The sequence below is a fragment of the Rhizophagus irregularis genome, chromosome 6 (genome assembly GCF_026210795.1).
Source record: "Rhizophagus irregularis chromosome 6, complete sequence".
In the NCBI taxonomy this organism is placed as follows: Eukaryota; Fungi; Glomeromycota; class Glomeromycetes; order Glomerales; family Glomeraceae; genus Rhizophagus; species Rhizophagus irregularis.
The window spans coordinates 2,113,162-2,130,219 of NC_089434.1; the positions used below are offsets into that span (position 1 = coordinate 2,113,162).

At 29.7% G+C, this 17,058-nt stretch overlaps 4 protein-coding genes across 4 annotated transcripts; all 4 read right to left on the bottom strand.

Moving 5' to 3' along the window:
* Window positions 1–1,917: 1,917 nt before the first annotated feature.
* OCT59_026193 (uncharacterized protein) lies at window positions 1,918–5,677 on the bottom strand (the record flags this gene model as incomplete). The annotated part of the gene is made up of 11 exons (XM_066143005.1): window positions 1,918–2,107; window positions 2,298–2,356; window positions 2,436–2,473; window positions 2,539–2,787; window positions 2,857–2,983; window positions 3,068–3,307; window positions 3,458–3,814; window positions 3,896–4,294; window positions 4,377–4,479; window positions 4,543–4,613; window positions 4,679–5,677. 11 exons carry the CDS (start codon window positions 5,675–5,677, stop codon window positions 1,918–1,920), a joined length of 2,832 nt encoding a protein of 943 aa, XP_065992566.1.
* A 5,073-nt stretch (window positions 5,678–10,750) lies between these two features.
* Window positions 10,751–11,404, bottom strand: OCT59_026194 (uncharacterized protein; the record flags this gene model as incomplete). The annotated part of the gene is made up of 1 exon (XM_025329710.2): window positions 10,751–11,404. The coding sequence occupies one exon, from the start codon at window positions 11,402–11,404 to the stop codon at window positions 10,751–10,753; it is 654 nt and encodes a 217-aa protein (XP_025182244.1).
* A 234-nt stretch (window positions 11,405–11,638) lies between these two features.
* OCT59_026195 (uncharacterized protein) lies at window positions 11,639–12,847 on the bottom strand (the record flags this gene model as incomplete). Its single annotated transcript, XM_066143006.1, has 3 exons — window positions 11,639–12,120; window positions 12,363–12,453; window positions 12,521–12,847. 3 exons carry the CDS (start codon window positions 12,845–12,847, stop codon window positions 11,639–11,641), a joined length of 900 nt encoding a protein of 299 aa, XP_065992567.1.
* Window positions 12,848–15,853: 3,006 nt separating this feature from the next.
* Window positions 15,854–16,165, bottom strand: OCT59_026196 (uncharacterized protein; the record flags this gene model as incomplete). Its single annotated transcript, XM_066143007.1, has 2 exons — window positions 15,854–15,997; window positions 16,082–16,165. The coding sequence occupies 2 exons, from the start codon at window positions 16,163–16,165 to the stop codon at window positions 15,854–15,856; spliced, it is 228 nt and encodes a 75-aa protein (XP_065992568.1).
* Window positions 16,166–17,058: the final 893 nt, after the last annotated feature.

The following is a 17,058-nucleotide window of genomic DNA, read 5'->3' on the forward strand; positions in this document are numbered from 1 at the left end:
TTAAATATATATTATAATTTTATACTGGAGTGGGTAGTAAAATAGTAATAAATACTATAAGTGTTAATGGTAAAATGAGTATTAATAAAATGAGTATTAGTAAAATGTACTTATCGGTAAAATGATTAGTAATATAATTGTCAGTAATGTGAATGGGTTCCATAAAAACTAGGTATCACATATACTGGTCAAAAACTAGGCAAACGTGGCATAGTAACCTTTATCTTTATTAAATTTATTCGAATTTTACAATTTACAAAAAATAAAAATAAAAATAAAAAATAAAACTAACTAAAAACAAAGCTATATAGTCTTCTAAGAAAAAATAAAGTAAAAAAAATTAATCTAAAAAAGAAAAATTGCATTACACTAAATTTTCCCAAATCTTCCCTTTGATATATTCCAACCAAAATAGAAGCAACTATGCTAACAAAATAACGAATAGCGAGTCCACTATAAAAATTGATACTCCATCCTGCAAAAGCTGTTATTCAGTAGCACCGTTAGACGACCCATAAAACCCAAAAAGTGATTAAAGCAAACCAAAATGAAACCATATTTTATCGAGTTCTTCAACCAATCAGTTTCGGAGTCACGTGAATCATGTAGGGTTAGAGGTGGTAAAGATGAGTAAGGTAAATATGTAGACTTAAACAAATTTGATGGCTGAGGAGAAGTTTTTAATTTGTAAGTGATATTTATCACGTTTTTCCATCTACTTTTCTCATAAGAACGCGGATTCCAAATTCTTTTCCTGAACTTTGTATAAAATTGTTGTGAATAGCAGTGACAACCTTCATCACTGAAGTTCTTGGAATAGATAAATCAATTAACAAATCGACAAAGAGTTTAGGTAAGCATCCACAAACAAAGTCGTAAAAGGACCAATTTATAGAAGAAAAGGACCAGCATGGAAAAGAAATTAGTTTAGTAATAAACGAAGCAGGATCAATATCAGCCAATTTTCCAGCTTCCTGAAGCTTCAATAATCAAATAATTTTTGAGCAAGTATCAACAGGATTCACAGACAGTAATCGACGCTTTTTGCACATAAAAAGGTGCATTAAGTCTTCCAAATACTGGTCAAAACTAATATATCAGGTAGCAAATATGTATCAGGTATATACCCGATATGTGTAGTAAAAATGCAGAAAATTGGGTACCCAATAGATGTAAGATATGTGCAAATACACCTACCTGCCAAAAGTATCCAGACAATTCTAAAAAATAACCATTAAATCACATTATTTTGATGTTCAGTGATCAGAATTTAATGATTTATAATTCATTAGATTCGTCTAATTGAGATACATCTAACTGCAGTATTTTCAAGTCTGTAAGTTTAATAGAACAGAAGTTATTGCTGAATGTCTAAAAACAGTAAAATGCAAATAACTTTTAATCCATCAATTCTAGAGACATGAAAATAATAGATACAATGTACCTTAATTGCCAATTCGGATAAGATCGGCACTAATTTATTATAGAAATTCGGGGCAAAAATTTTCCGATTTATTAAGGTAGCACGAATATTACAAAAAAGGACCTCTTATAACAATGCAAAAAAGTTCCCGGTAACCCACATTTTTCCACGTTACTTACTGCATGAATACATAAGGAAAATAATAATGTCAAAAAAAAATATTTTTTATTGACTAAAAAAAAACTTTTATTTGCACGCACGTCAGATTCCTGCCTTCTTATACTACCTATGCTATAAAAAAAAATTCTTAATTCACAAGTTTCAAAGTAACTATTCCAAATTTTATTAGACAGTAAGTTTGTATACAGGTTTTTAGCATACTTTATGAAATATTATGACGCTTTAGTATTTTCCTCGTTATGTTTATTATAATATTATCGTACAAATTTGAAATAATAAATTTTATTTTCTTGAATGCGTAAGAAATTTAATTTCTAGGTATGTTCTATTTCTTCCATATTCCTAAGAGCCATAGATTGTTTCCATTTTCGTGAAAAAGTTGTAATCCAGTTGGCAATAGTTGACTCCTTTGGAATATCATCCAGGCTAATTTCTCCTTCATATCCACGGCGCAATAATTCATTTCGCATTTCTTGAGCTGACATTTTTGTTACAGGGGTTAGCCTTGTTACGTATAAATAAATACACGAAGAATTTTTTTACTTTTTCATTGGTACCATTCTTTTCACTGGTGTTCTGATCTTTTGATTTTCTTTTAGAGCCCATCTTTTATAAAATGATTCATGACTAAAAGAATAGTTTGAACGCGTTGGTAATATTTACAGCTTAGAAAATTATATACAAAGAGCGATACCTCTTTGATTTTGGAATAGTATCTGTTGGTGAATTGGTTGGAACAACAATTTCTGCACTCTATTTATTAGTTATTATCAATTACATTACCATACCCTAAATGAAACTACTGTATTTTATATAATCAGAAACTACTCACTGATTCTTCATTTTCTTTGATTTCAGAATCATCATCATCTGACAAATGTTGGATTATTACAAGAACTTCCTATTTTGAGATGATACAGTTATTGAAACCATACCTTGTTTTTTGATGCTTGATGTTATCCAAGATTTGTTTGGTTTTGTATGTTGAGTAATTATTGGGTTTGGCTTGACAAAAATCCGTTCTTTAGCAATTTTTTGTATTTTACTAGGTGAAAATTTATTCCACAAACTAAACCCGGGAAGAGCTCTTCCATATATATAGCCTGCTTCTTCAGTATCATTCGGCCAGACCCATTCTGCCCAATTTGTAATTCCTTGTATAGTACCCAAAGTACTTTTACGATCTATTTATAATAAAGTATATAATTTTTTTTTGATTTTTAATAATATAGTAAATCAATTCAATCACAAACCTTGTGAATGATTAGGTTGAATGTGTGCTACATGAGTACCCGCTAGATCTTTTATTGCATCTTCAATATTTTCGCCAGAAGTAATATCATACCCTAGTTTTATGTATCTTTTGATTGCATGAGTTATCTTATAAATAAATGAAATAATTTGATAAATGCTTTGCAAATTTTTTTCAAAATTTAAAATATCAAGTATCAAATATTTTATTACCTGCGCATGATGAGAGTCTATCGTTGTCTTGGCCTCACCCGCTTCCAAAAATATCCAATTTTTTATGCTAATATTATACCATTCCTTCCAATATGATAATATTATCATCAGTTCAGTATTGTGATAATGAGGTCCGTTATCAGAAATTATGGTAATCCATGATGGCTTCTTTTTGAGAGTTTCTATCACACCATGTAATGAAGAAGCAGTAAACCAGGCGTCCTGTTTCGTGTCATTGGACTAATGATCGAATGCTTGAATATTTAGATTTTGTGTTTCAGAATTTTTGGTATAAATGAGTATTGAATGGAGACTCCAGCCACGTTTGCCAAAAAATTCAGATTTCGTTTCTCTTGCACTTTTAGGTAGAATCCTCATTTTATAATCTACTATCAACAGAGCTTCATCTGAATCAAGTTGGAGGAGATTTGAATTTAGCTGAGCATTCAAGTATGTTTTTCGGGCATGGTGGGACATAAAGGATATTAGTTGTTTTTTATATTCTTCAAAATCTTGATAATGCATTATATCCAGATTATTTTGTAATTTCACAAAAAATTCAAATAAACTTTCACAGCTTTGGCAGATTTTTGGGTGGTCTTGATTACAATCACCAAATGCATGTCGAAGACAATGACTTACACAGGGAATATGAATAGCGTTGCCCATATCATCAATTTGTAATTGTTTGGTGTAATCTCTACGAAGGTATTGTTTTAAAATTTGTGAATCATTTACCAATTCTTTCTGTTTTATTATTTATCAATGTTTATATTAGTAAAGTGTTGAATTGAATTTTGTATACAATGAAAAAAATAATAGACTTACCCGAATACCTGGATCTGTAACATGACTTTCAATAATTTTTTCAATTTTGGCAAATACTGAATAACCACATTCATTACATGTCATACATAGTTCTCCAAGATCTTCATCTAAACGCGTCATAAATGATGTACGTTGCATACCATTGGGAAATTGCTCATGAAATTTTTTCCATAATGCCTGCTTATGATCTTGAAGATATAATACAGGTAATCCACTTTTATTGTCAGTTTTATATGAGCTCATATTTACATTTCTTTTATCTGCGAAAAATGATTCAAATTGACTTAGCATTTCTTCTTTTAGTTTGATACGATGAATAACTGGTTTTTCCAATAGAGGTGCTCCATAACTATTAATTCGCGCATGTTTTCTAGATTCAGAAATGGTATGTCTTCCAACCTTTCAATATATAATGCAATAATTATAATTACTATACAACTATTAATATTAGTTTTTTATTATAAACAATCATTGTACTTACGTTCAAATTTGTTTCTAATTCAGAATAAGAAAATTCATCTGCAATAATTGATAAAACCCTACGTTTACCATCACAATTCTGCTTATTATCATCCAATGCACGTCTAAAAGAACTCTAAAAAGTTTTGGTTTTGTTGGGCATGTAAATAGGAGCGCTGGTAAGAAACCCTATTTTGCTAAGTTGTTGAAGTGTTGCACGATCTTGTTCAGGTTGGGATGACCTAGACCAAAATTGATACTAACAATAATTGTTCGTTAATATTCAATATTATTTTATATAAAATTAGATGATAGATGTATTACCTCTGATTCTTTATTTGACCAAGGAGTTACATTATGGCTACCAGTATCTCGAAGCATAGATTGCCATGCTCTTAATTCTCGATCACCAAATTTATGATTTTTTGGATATAAAATTTGCAACTGTGAATATAGTTCAACGACTGGACTTTCTTGTTCAAGCCAATCAAGAAAAAACTGATGCCAATTAAGATTTGATATTGTTCTCCGTTTTAAATGGTAATCATAAAGTGATTTCATAATAGAATAATCATTCCAATTTTTGGGAAAACATGAGGGTAATTTTGCTAAGGTTTGCACCAAAGAATTTTCAAGGCCAAAAAGTTGATCTCCATTATATTTTTTCATTTGCTCTGATTTTTCCCATACAGCAATTGGTGTTTCGCCCTCAAATTTTTTTTTCATTTGATTATCTTGATAAATTTCAAGAATACATTTATCTTCCTCGATTTTAGATACATAAATTGCTTGTTTATTACTGTTAAATTTGTACATGAAAGACGATTTGTATCCAGGACCAGCGTTAAGCCAGTTTGCTTGAGAAGAAATTCCTATTCCGTATACAAATATTTTCAGTGAATCAACCAAAATTAAAATAGGAACAAATAAAACATCCTTTAAAAGTTGGTGGATAATGTCTTCATCTTGCCACCCTAATACTAAAGGACCTGAAAATCGTGTCCCATTTTCAAAAATTTGCGCGTATACCGTAGAAATTGCTTTAGAAGGGTCATTTTCTATTTGACTAATATATGTATCACTTTGGCACAAATATCCAGGTACCGCAACATTATTTTTGTTTCCAACAACAATAGTTATATAAAAGTCACGATTATTCAGACAAGTTTTTGTTTTTTGACCAACATGTAGGGGAAAGTAAGTACCATTTTCTTTGTCTGTTGTTATTTTCCACCAATAACGAGAATATGGCCCATAGTGAAATTCTTCAATTATTGAACCAAAATCAACTAGACTAACTGTAATTGAGCGGTGTTTTGGCATGAATATTGGTCACGCGCGTCAGATTCAGAAAAGCTTTGAATATCATAGTGATAATTATCCCCAAATTTTATTATTACGTATATAGTCACATGGTGCCGATCTTATCCAGATCATCAATTAATAAGATAAATTTAATGAATCATATTTCATTATTCTAAGTTTAATAGAGAAGAAAACGTTGTGAAATTTGTATTTGCTAAAGTTTTAAAGATAAAAATGAATTACTTTATCCCTTAAACTGTTTTGCGGGCAAATTTGCCCGCAATTTCTAAATTAGAATAAATGATGCTATAAAAAATTCTTTAATTTTGGCCAGATCGTCACATAATTTTGCAGCCAAATTGATCTACATTCTGGCCATAAATTGTATGAGTTAGATATACAGTTGATCATTAAAATTGGATTAAAAATTAACCCGCAAAAATAGTATCGGAATTTTTATATAATAAAATTTAAACTTTTCCTACCATATTTTTTCTCTATTTGAATATTTATTATAACTTTTTATTTTTATTATAAAAATTTTGCATTATAATAAACAAAATAGAGATAAAAAAAATCAATTATTATGAATATATAATTAAAATGCATAATAAAATTTTCATTAAGGTTCTATATAAAGTCAAAATCCTACTTTTAAATATCAAAAATCATATTAACAAAAGTCGTTTCTCATACCAAATTCTACATATTCTATTAAGCTTTTATATAGCTACAATTAATTATCAATGAAATCGTCGAAGTTAAGTGCAAAGTTTTTTAAAATTTTGTGATTATCTTAAAATACAACTTTTGACCAATGGGTAATTTTCGATTTTCTAAAATATAATTAATAAATGATAATAATTGCTGCACAATATATAATTTAAACTATTTTGGAAAAAAATTTTATTAAAATTGCTTTATTTTTCATAAAATTAGATGAGAGCTGAAATTTGATAAAATTACGGGCAAATTTGCCCGCAATTGCTTACAGTTTAAGGGATAAAGTTAAATCATATTATTTCAATAATCAGTAGACAGAATTTAATTATTTATGATTCAATGAATTCATATTATCAAAATGCATCTAATTGCAGTGTTTTTATGTCTCTAAATTTGATGGATCAGTTGTTATCCTCAACAGTAAAATGCAAATAATTTATTATTCCTTTTAAAAATTTAACATATACAAATTTCAAACCGTTTTCTTCTTTATTGAACTTAGAAAAATGAAATATAATTTATTAGATTTATTTTGTTAAAGTATTATTTTCATATTTCTAGAATTGATGGATCAAAAGTTATTTATATTTTACTATTTTTAGACATTCAGCAATAACTTCTGTTTTATTGAACTTACAGACTTGAAAATACTGCAGTTAGATACGTTTCAATTAGATGAATTCAATGAATCATAAATCGTTAAATTCTGATTACTGAACGTCAAAATAATGTGATTTAATAGTTATTTTTATATATCATATACATATCAAATACTGATATGTATATGATATATACATGATATGTAAACAATATATACAGTATATTTGCATATATCTTACACATATCAGGTATCCAATTTTTTGCATTTTTACTACATATATCAGGTATATATCTGATATATACCATCTAGCACTGCATATAGTATCCCCCTTTTTCCGTACCCCCACTTTATAAGACCCAGGTATAATTCAATTTTTATTAAGGAAGTTTTACATAAGACCTGGGTATTTTAATAGATTTAAATATTAATTATTGTAACATAACAGTCACCGCGCATGTAACATGTAGATCAATTTTATAATAATAAAATTTTGTGTACCCATAATTGAATTACATCATTTAACAATTAATCATCAATTATAATATACAACACCATATCAAATAAAGTAGAATAAAAAAAAAAACTCTTTCCCGAATACATTTTTTACGAAAATTTCTGCGTAATAATTTTTTTAAAAAATAATCCCCTTTATTAAATTTTATTACATAAATATAAAAATGTCTATAGATAAGAGCCGAACACCAAACGAAGAAGCTTTAAACTTCATTTCTAAGTTTAACGAAATTTATTTTCAAACTTTTACACACCATTTAAGTTCTTTTGTACAGGATGGTTTCCTCAAGGACTTATTCGAAAAAAACCCCTCAGTACCTAAGGATAAAGCCCAGATACTGATAGAGCGGTTTGGCGAAACAGCCAACCCTGCGAACTTCACTTCACAAGCTCAAGCTACGAATATACAACCCACCACCCTTTCGCTAATATTTTCTATAGCGCTATATGCTGCGTCCAGGTCTTGGGATAATTTTTCAGCCCAATTCTATTGCAATTTTGGCGATACGGGTGATGATAATGATGACGATGATGATGGATCTCAGAATACTGATGATTATCTGATGGATGAGTCATCTCCGCTAATGCCTGATGAAGATGATCTTATACGCCAAAGATTTATAAAACCACCAAATCCAGTACCTATCAAGCTTCCATCAATGCCTGATATAGTAATGACCCCTGTTAATCAAACTGTGATACCCGAAAATTCCTGGAAGAAAGATAAACAAAAGGCGCGTGTTACAGATGATAAACAAGTTGCGAACCAATCTACAAAGGCAAAACCTGATGTGAAAACATCAGCCAAAAATTCCCAAAAGGGACAGAAATCATCCGAACCAGAGGCTACACAGATACTGACAGGATACGAAGCTGTCGGAGAGGAGCAAGAGCAAATCCGAGACATTATAGTTTACGATATCCCGTATACCTGGAACCTGCAGAAAATAATAGCAGAGTTAAAATTTTCAACACAAGTATCAGACTCTTAGAGTCAAGATAGCACTATCCTCATTTGCCCTTCCCCAGTTTAATAAATATTGGACGACAGACCTGGGAGGTATACCCGTTAGATGGTTCCCTGCAAGTTGGACTTTACGAGAAAGAAAACAACGTGAAAAGTTCCAAGCCGTTATTACGATGGCTACCTTGTGGATGGACCGTAAACCATGTGAATTTTTGATGAAGTGCGGTGCTAGCTCATTTAAAATCATACAAACAAGTAAAGGAAGGAGGAAACTTGTGGCCTATTTTGAGAATTGGGAGACCACACTAAGGGCCTTAGATACGCCACAGTTTTTCGTACCTGATGGTAAGGAGTTGAAATGGTGTCGACACTCCATTCCTACCTTGAAGAAAGCACAAACCAAACCGAAGGCTAAAAATACACCGAATACGAAAAAGTCAGGTAAGTCTGACAAAAATTTGGAAAGTAAACAGCCTAAGAAGAAGGATAAACCCACGTCCTCAAAGAAAGTCCCGAAAAATAATAACTAGGAGGAAAAACACCCGAAGAATCAGAAGAAGGCAAAGAATACCTCGAAGACTAAGGGTGGTAATAAAGATAACAAGATGGTTTTAGCAGAGATTTTAACTTTATTACAGAAACTAGTTTAGCCTACGCTTTAATTAGCGGTTTTATGAATTTCAGAATTGTATTATTTTTTAGGATAGAATAGGTTTATGTGTATGCACCATAATTTCTTGAAAAGGGGACTTGTCCTTTCCACTTTTTTCCCCCTCCTTTTTTTTCCCAGTGTGTTCGCCTGGACTTTTATCGGACGTAGTAGTAGTGCAGGTTTTTTATTTTCAAGTAGTTCGGGTCGGCTTTCAGCTCCTCTGGTAATCGATGGTAGGATTTAGTTGGGTTGTATTACTTCGGAATCATACTCACGTTTATATCCCCTGCCAGCTTCACATAAAATAAATAAATAAAACCATATCAAATAAAGTAATCATATGCGCGTATCATTGTAATTGGGCCTTTTTAAGGCCACTGATCAGCTGATTTCTGCAGCTGTGATTTGCGACTTGGTTTATCAGCTGATGTAAGTATCAATTTAATACACAAGGAGAAAAAAATTTTTTATGATTAAACCAATCGTTCTAACGTATTTTAACGTATTTTAATGTCTAACCAATCGTTCCGATGCCAAACCAATCGTTCCAACCTTTGACCAAGTGTTTTTGACAAGTAAGAATATTGAAATTGCTAAAAGTTTTCATTGCTATTTTATATAATTTTTTAAATATTTTTTTTCACAAAAAACATGTACACTTTTGTTAATTTCTTTTCTCAAAGTTTCTATCAAAGTAATTAAATAAATTCTATTCCCACTCCACCTCCTTTACCAACTACTTCCTCCACTTTACATGAATGTACGGTTTGTAAGGCTTCATACAGAAGTAAATCTGGTTTAACACGACATAAAACTATTGTACAAAAATACAATACGCGACGTGAAGGGTTGTATACATTACCTCTAGAAGCAATAAACGAGTTCAAAGCACAGCTTGTTCACGTTATTCAAGGTAAACTAAAAGATCATTTTTCTAAGTCAAGTAGACAAACTATTTCTTTACCTTGTCTGGAAAGTTTATTTTTTGGAGTCTTTGAAGGTTATATTCATTATTATAACTATCGGACTGGTAGTTATAAATGTTTTTTCTAAGGTCCAGATGCGTATACACAAGTAGCTAATTTATTTAATAATTCAAATTGGGGATGCAAATTTTTTAATAATAACCAGCAAACTTTTGTTGTGTTATTTGATGCGCAGGCTGAAGCAGATGCTAATCAAGAAAGTCTTTCTGATCAACATAGTAATCGGGTTCCAAAAAATAGGCTAAAAAGATTTAACTTGCCTAAATTAACGGTTGAGTGGAAATATAAGAAAAGTAAAGAAGATGCAAAAAATAATAGAACTTCAGAAGGATATATTAATTTAAAATTTTGTGCACAATAAATCTGATTATCATAGATGTATATAACATCATATTCATTAGAAAAACTAAAATAGAGTTTTAGAATTTATTATATATTGTATTTACTGTACATGAATAAAACAAAAAAAATATTTTTTGTACATACATGAAATTTATTTTTTTAATTTTTTAACATGAATATGTTGTGGTTTGGAGTATTTATCTATAGTACCCTTTTGAGCAAAATACAACGATCTATTTTCATAATGTAAAATCTCAAAAATAGCTGATTTTCTTTCTATACCCTTTCCGCCATCTTTCATTATTTTTCAAAAAAATGCAGAAACTACATCGTAATTTTTTTTTTCAACAGGAGCACATGAAAAAGCACTTAATCCAAACTTCTGATGTTGTTCCATAAATTTGGGTAAATGGTGAACTAAAACATGCATGTAAGGTGTTACATCTTTTGGACGATATAAACCTATCTTGAAAGTAATAGTATTGGGCTCACCTTGGAAGGGAGTAAGAAACAAATCTAACCATTGCTTTGCCTGGTCTGCAAAGTGACTTGGATTAATTTTTTGAGATTTCATATTATTATAAAGTTCATAAAAATTTCTCCATAATTGGTTGATTAAAAATGCACGTTCTTCAGCAAAAACAACTCGAAAATTAAAGTTTTTTAATACTTTTTCCTTATCTTCTCCCATTAAAGATGTATAAGACCAATTTTGCGTTCCCTGTTCCTGCCAAAAATTGAATGAAATTGAAATCCTACGCATTTCGGCAAAAATCTTTGCTCTTGCTAAATCATTAAATCGATTTTGTGTTTTGAGTTCTTGTAGTACTAAATCCCATAACCTATCCCAAATTCGCAACATTATGTGTAACTCGTCTGGAACATAGTGACTTAAAGGAATCATTTGAAGTAAAGGAGATTTAACATGCCCTGGTGATGGCTTTAACTTAATTTGATCCATAGTTTTTTCAATAACACAAACCTTGTGTTTATTTCCAATATTCTCTTTTGTACAAAGGCATCAAGGGCAAAAATGTTTTGAATTGGAAGCATTAAAGCCAAGTACAATTGCCATAAATTTCCAATCACTACTAAAATATGGATTGATTGTCCATATTGTACCATTTGAATCTCTTAATCCATTCAATACCAAATCATTTAATTTGTTAGATATTGGTTCTATCATTCTTTGTATTTATTCATAATTTTCAGTTCCTGGATATAAAATAATTGTATAATGATAATCAAATTTATGCAGGTTCGCAATATCATCTAATATTACACATGTAATAATCACATGTTTAACCTTACGTCCTACGTTCCTCCCATCACCAAATATTCGTAAATTAATAATTGGATTATCAGAATTAATAACACGTCGATTTATAAGATCTGGAAGTATAAAAAGTAAAATATCTGTAATTCTGCGATATCCAGCTTTACCAATATACTTCAAAACTTCCTCTATGATTTCTGGATCATTAATATCCGGATTTTCATTAATTGGAGTAGGAGATAGTTGATTTGATATATTTAAAATTGATATAGGAATTGTATTATTCATTTCCTCATTAATTCTTTTTTTTGTTTTATAGATAGTAGTTTCACATGGTAATTCAGGCTGTAATGCAGCTAGGTTTCGATATGAATCTCGTGCAATAGGCCTCTGATCTATTACTTTAGTAAATGCCTCATTTCATTGATTTTCTTTTTCTTTATTTTGATTTCCAAAACTAGCTTGAAAGTTTTTGTCTTGAACAGTAAAGCAAATTTTTTGAAGTGTTGGACAATCATCAGAATGAAAATATTTAGCTGCTGTATTTGTGAAGTTAACTGCCAATTGTTCATTAAACACATATACTCTTTTATTTTCATAGAGTTGCTCAACTTATTAAAAGGTTTGAGCATATGAGATCTACGTTTTCTTTCACGCTCCCTTTCTAGCTTCTGACTATTAAGGCAAAATACATGTACCCCAGAAAGACGAGCTTGAGTATTGGGTTTCTTTATCTATTTGAAAGTTAACATTAATTTAAATATAAAATGGTATCAATATATTTAATTTAATACAACTTACTTGTAAATAAAAATTTGCTGCCTTTGTTGCTGAGTGTATGGATTCTACACTTGCTTGAAAATTTTCTCCAAATGAAATTTTAAAAACTGGTATTTTCTCTATATAAATAATTCCACATTGTATTATATGTTTAGAAGAACCTCTGCCCCAACTTGTTTGTATTAAATAGTTATCTGGAATCTTAAACTGTGTGTTATTACATGAACGAGCAGAAGTGTAACAAAGTATATCATTTTGAGGATAATATCCTTCTTTAATAATCGTATAAGTATATTGAATACCATTTTGATTAAGTACAATAATGTTAGAGGCAGGATAAGTAGACATTTTAAGCTAGCTAAGTAGAAAAAGTGCGCGTAAATTTATTTATGTTATTATCATTATTATTAAATCATTAAACTATGAAATAGATCAAATTTTAGTGTATTACAAGATATTTCATATTAACCAATCAAAGAGGTGCCAATTTAAATGACTGCACATGTGGTTGTACTACAAAAATGTGGGGTTATCCCTAAAAAAATTAGGGTTAGTGTTAAGATACGCGCATATGTTTAATAGATTATCATGTGCTCTATCAGTTTCTTAAATTAGTTTTTCGTTTTACTAATAATTTTTTTTTTCTTACATATACATGAAGTTTATTTTAAAAAACACACTTTTTTTGAGATCCTTTTAAAGGTAAGAAGAAAAATGTAGTTTTAACAACAGAAATATATGTAATTTTGCGAGAAAAGAAAGTTTTTATAAATTCCAATATTGGTTATTCAAACAGATTTTGCATAAACTTTAAAAAATCAAAATTTTATATTATTTCTTAAGTACGCAAATTTTTTTAAAGTAGTAGTTTTAGCAATTTTGACATAAACATATCACCTTTATATATTAAGTAAAAATTGTTCAGCGATATCAAAACTACTTGCAACTCAATTTTCATTAAATTTCATTTAATAGTTTGTTAAGTTATTTGTATTTTTATAATAATGCTAACTTTAAATTTGTTATTTTTTCTGTTTAGTAATTTCAGAGCGTATTTAGGCACTTTATTCATAAGCAAATCGCCTTTGTTTATTAAGTGAAAATTGTTTAGCGAGGTCGAAACTACTTGAATTTCAATTTATACGAAATGTTAGCCAATATTTATGAAGCTACTGATGTTATTCATAACACAATTAATTTCAACTTTTTGCACACAATCAGTTACTTCAGAACGTAATTTAGACACTTTGGTCATAAGATAATCACCTTCGTGTATTAAGTGATAATTGTTTAATGAGGTCGATTCCATATGTATTTCAATTTTCATAAGTTTTTAATCAGTACTTATGGAAATATTAACGTTCATTTATTATCTATTCATTTAATACATTCAGAGCGTAATTTAGGTACTTTGGTTATAAGAGAATCGCCTTTGTGTATTAAGTGAGAATTGTTCAGTGGGGTCGAAACTAATTGTATATTGAATTTTGTTAATTTTCGTTTGATATTTGTGAAGCTATTGATGTTTTACGTAATGGTATAGATTTTCGAAACTTTATTTTCTTTTATTTGTAATATAAAAAAACATTAATTTCAAATGAAGATCCAACTTGAAAACTCAGTTTGAGTAATGAATTTTTTTTTAATAAATCTGTAGAAATGATCAATAAGTTTATTTTGCTTTTTAAATTAAAGTGTTATATTATATAAATATAATGTTATATTTGACATGTATTTTTCTAAATTTAATTAAATTTATGCCGGAATTATGGATTTGGCCAGAATTAAGAAAATTTTGGCCGGAATTACAATTTAAAAATCATCAATTTTAACCAATTAAAATTAATTTAACCGATTTTAATATATATATATACTAAATATTCAATAAGTAAGCTGTGCCACAATTTTTATTATATCAATCATAATAACAAAAATTAGGGTGTTACATGCGCATTGGTTGATAATAGAATAATCAAATTTAAATTGCAAAATATAGAAAATAGATTTATTTACATTATTGAATTATCATGTTTTTTATTTTTTATTAACGGGAGCATGAATTATCACGTTTTTTGTCTTACCAATCTACTTTTAACACGTTTTCTCTCTAAATTTAAATATGATCGTCAATTTAATTCCAGTTTTAAACTATGTTGCGATCTTCATTTTCTTTGTAATAATCGTTTTCACTCTCACTTTCATTACCTTCATCTTCTGATCCACTTTCATCACCTTTATCTTCTAATCCACTTTCATCATCACTTTTACTTTCCAATTCACTTCCACTTTCTGATTCGCTTTCACTACTATTTTCATTTTCTTCAATACCTTTTCCTCTGTTATTTATCTCTTGCACTTTATTAAAATCAAAAATTAGGCTATCTTCTGACCCATCCAAAGAATTTGAAACACCGCAACACTTGAATGAACGCCTAATCATGTTGGTATCCACAGAATCCCAGCTTTCTTTAATCCAATTTACCACTAATGAATAGGAAGGCCTTTTGATTTTGCCAGATGGGGTGTAATCCTTGATGGCATCATTCATCCAATTATTATAAAGATGTCGCACCTATTATTATTTACAAAATTAATTTAATTTATTAAAATAATAATAAAAAATGAATTATCATACCTTAGATTTAAAGGACTTGTTCAACGAAACATCAAGTGGTTGTAAATGGGATGTTAAACCACCTGGAATAATGGCTATATCAGTATGTTTTTTGTGAAATCGATTTTTTACAGCAGACGTTTTATGAGCAGTAAAAGAATCCAGTATTAAAAGAGATCTTGGATTTGCTCCGCATCTTGTGCGTTGTGTCCAAACATTTTCAATCCACCAAATCATCTCACTTTCATTCATCCAACCTTCTTTATTAGCTCGGATAATCACTCCATCAGGAAACTCCTCACGTGGAACGTTTACAAGTTTGAAAATAATTACTGGTGGTAATTTTATTCCATCCGCTGTGCAGGCCAAAAACACTGTAAAATTAGAGCGCTTATGTCCAGTTGATAAAATTGAAATAGTTTTAGTACCACGTTGTTCAACTGTAGTATTATTTGGTAAGTTAAAAGACATAGGTGTTTCATCCATGTTTGCAATTAAAGATAATGGATATTGATGTTTTCTTCGACGAAATAGAACATAGGACAAAATTCACTTTGCAAACCAACATAATTTTCTGGAAGTTTCTGAGATATTGTTGTTTTTCTTCTATTAACTAAATTATGCCAGCTCATAAAGCCATCAACCCATTTTTGCGAAAGTTTCACATTCTTTATGTCGGGATACTCTTCTTGATACACTTGCTTTTTAGATAAAGAACGTGCCTTTGCTTGAATCATATATCACGTGACAACCTTTAATTGACTCTGAGACTCTCTAAACCATTTCATAAGTTCAACTTCAAGTTGTGGATACTTTGGACGTGCACCTGTAGTGAGTTTTTGAATATAAGGAGCTGCTTTTAAAAGGCGTTCTTTATTACTAATCTATTCCCGAAGTTGTTTAGGCTCAATATTAAATTTATCTGCAGTTGATCGTTTGCTGTGACCTCATTTGTAATACGTAATCACCATTAGTTTCTCCTGTGCTGACCACTGGTGACGTCTTTTTGTTATAACATTAGCACGACGTTTATGAAAATTTCCATGAACCATATTTCTGAAAATATAAATTTTATAAAAATTTCTTAATGTTTTTCAAAGGTGTAAAGAAATTTCATAAAACATGAAATTAATAGAAAGAAAATTATATTTCCAACTTTCCTTAAAATAAGATTCAGTTACTATCATGATCTATGCATCTAAATAAATAAAATGTTTAGTTCTAACAGTTTTTATAACAGTATTTAATAAATATGATTATTTTCCTTGAACATAAAATAGTCATCCCGAAAATGTAAATTGTAAGTAGTATTATTTCATAATCAGATATTTAGCATATTTACGGTATTCCCCCTTTAATGATTATTGAATACAGAATATCAAATCTTTCTAGATTTTTCTGAATAAAAATTTCTCCCAACAATATTAAAATAAAATCCATTTGTTACGGTATATTATACTTTCAGGATCAGCCATACTGTACGCTTATTTAACTCAATTTTTGTTCACGGTAATAAAACCTCCTTTTTTTACAATTATTAAATATACTACAAATACCAAGTTATTCTGCAATTTTTCTCAACATAAAAATTATTTTGAGCATGAAAAATCCATAAAAATTGCAATTGAATAGCATTCATTTGTTTTATATATATTTTAAGATTGGTTGTGTAGCATAAATAGCATAAATAAGTGTTACAAAATACCCCTGAAGTATAATACCCCACTTATAGTATCCTACCGTTTAGAGGTATGCTCTGAATCTGGTCAATCCGGATATCCGGTCATCCATCCGAAATTTGACCGGATTCGGATTGATCCGGATGATTCATTGGATTGACCGGATGGATCATTGGATATCCGGTCAATACTTGCTCACCAATTTGACCAGATGGTTAACCGGATATCTGAATAATCCGGTCAATCCAGTTTTTTCTACTTAATAC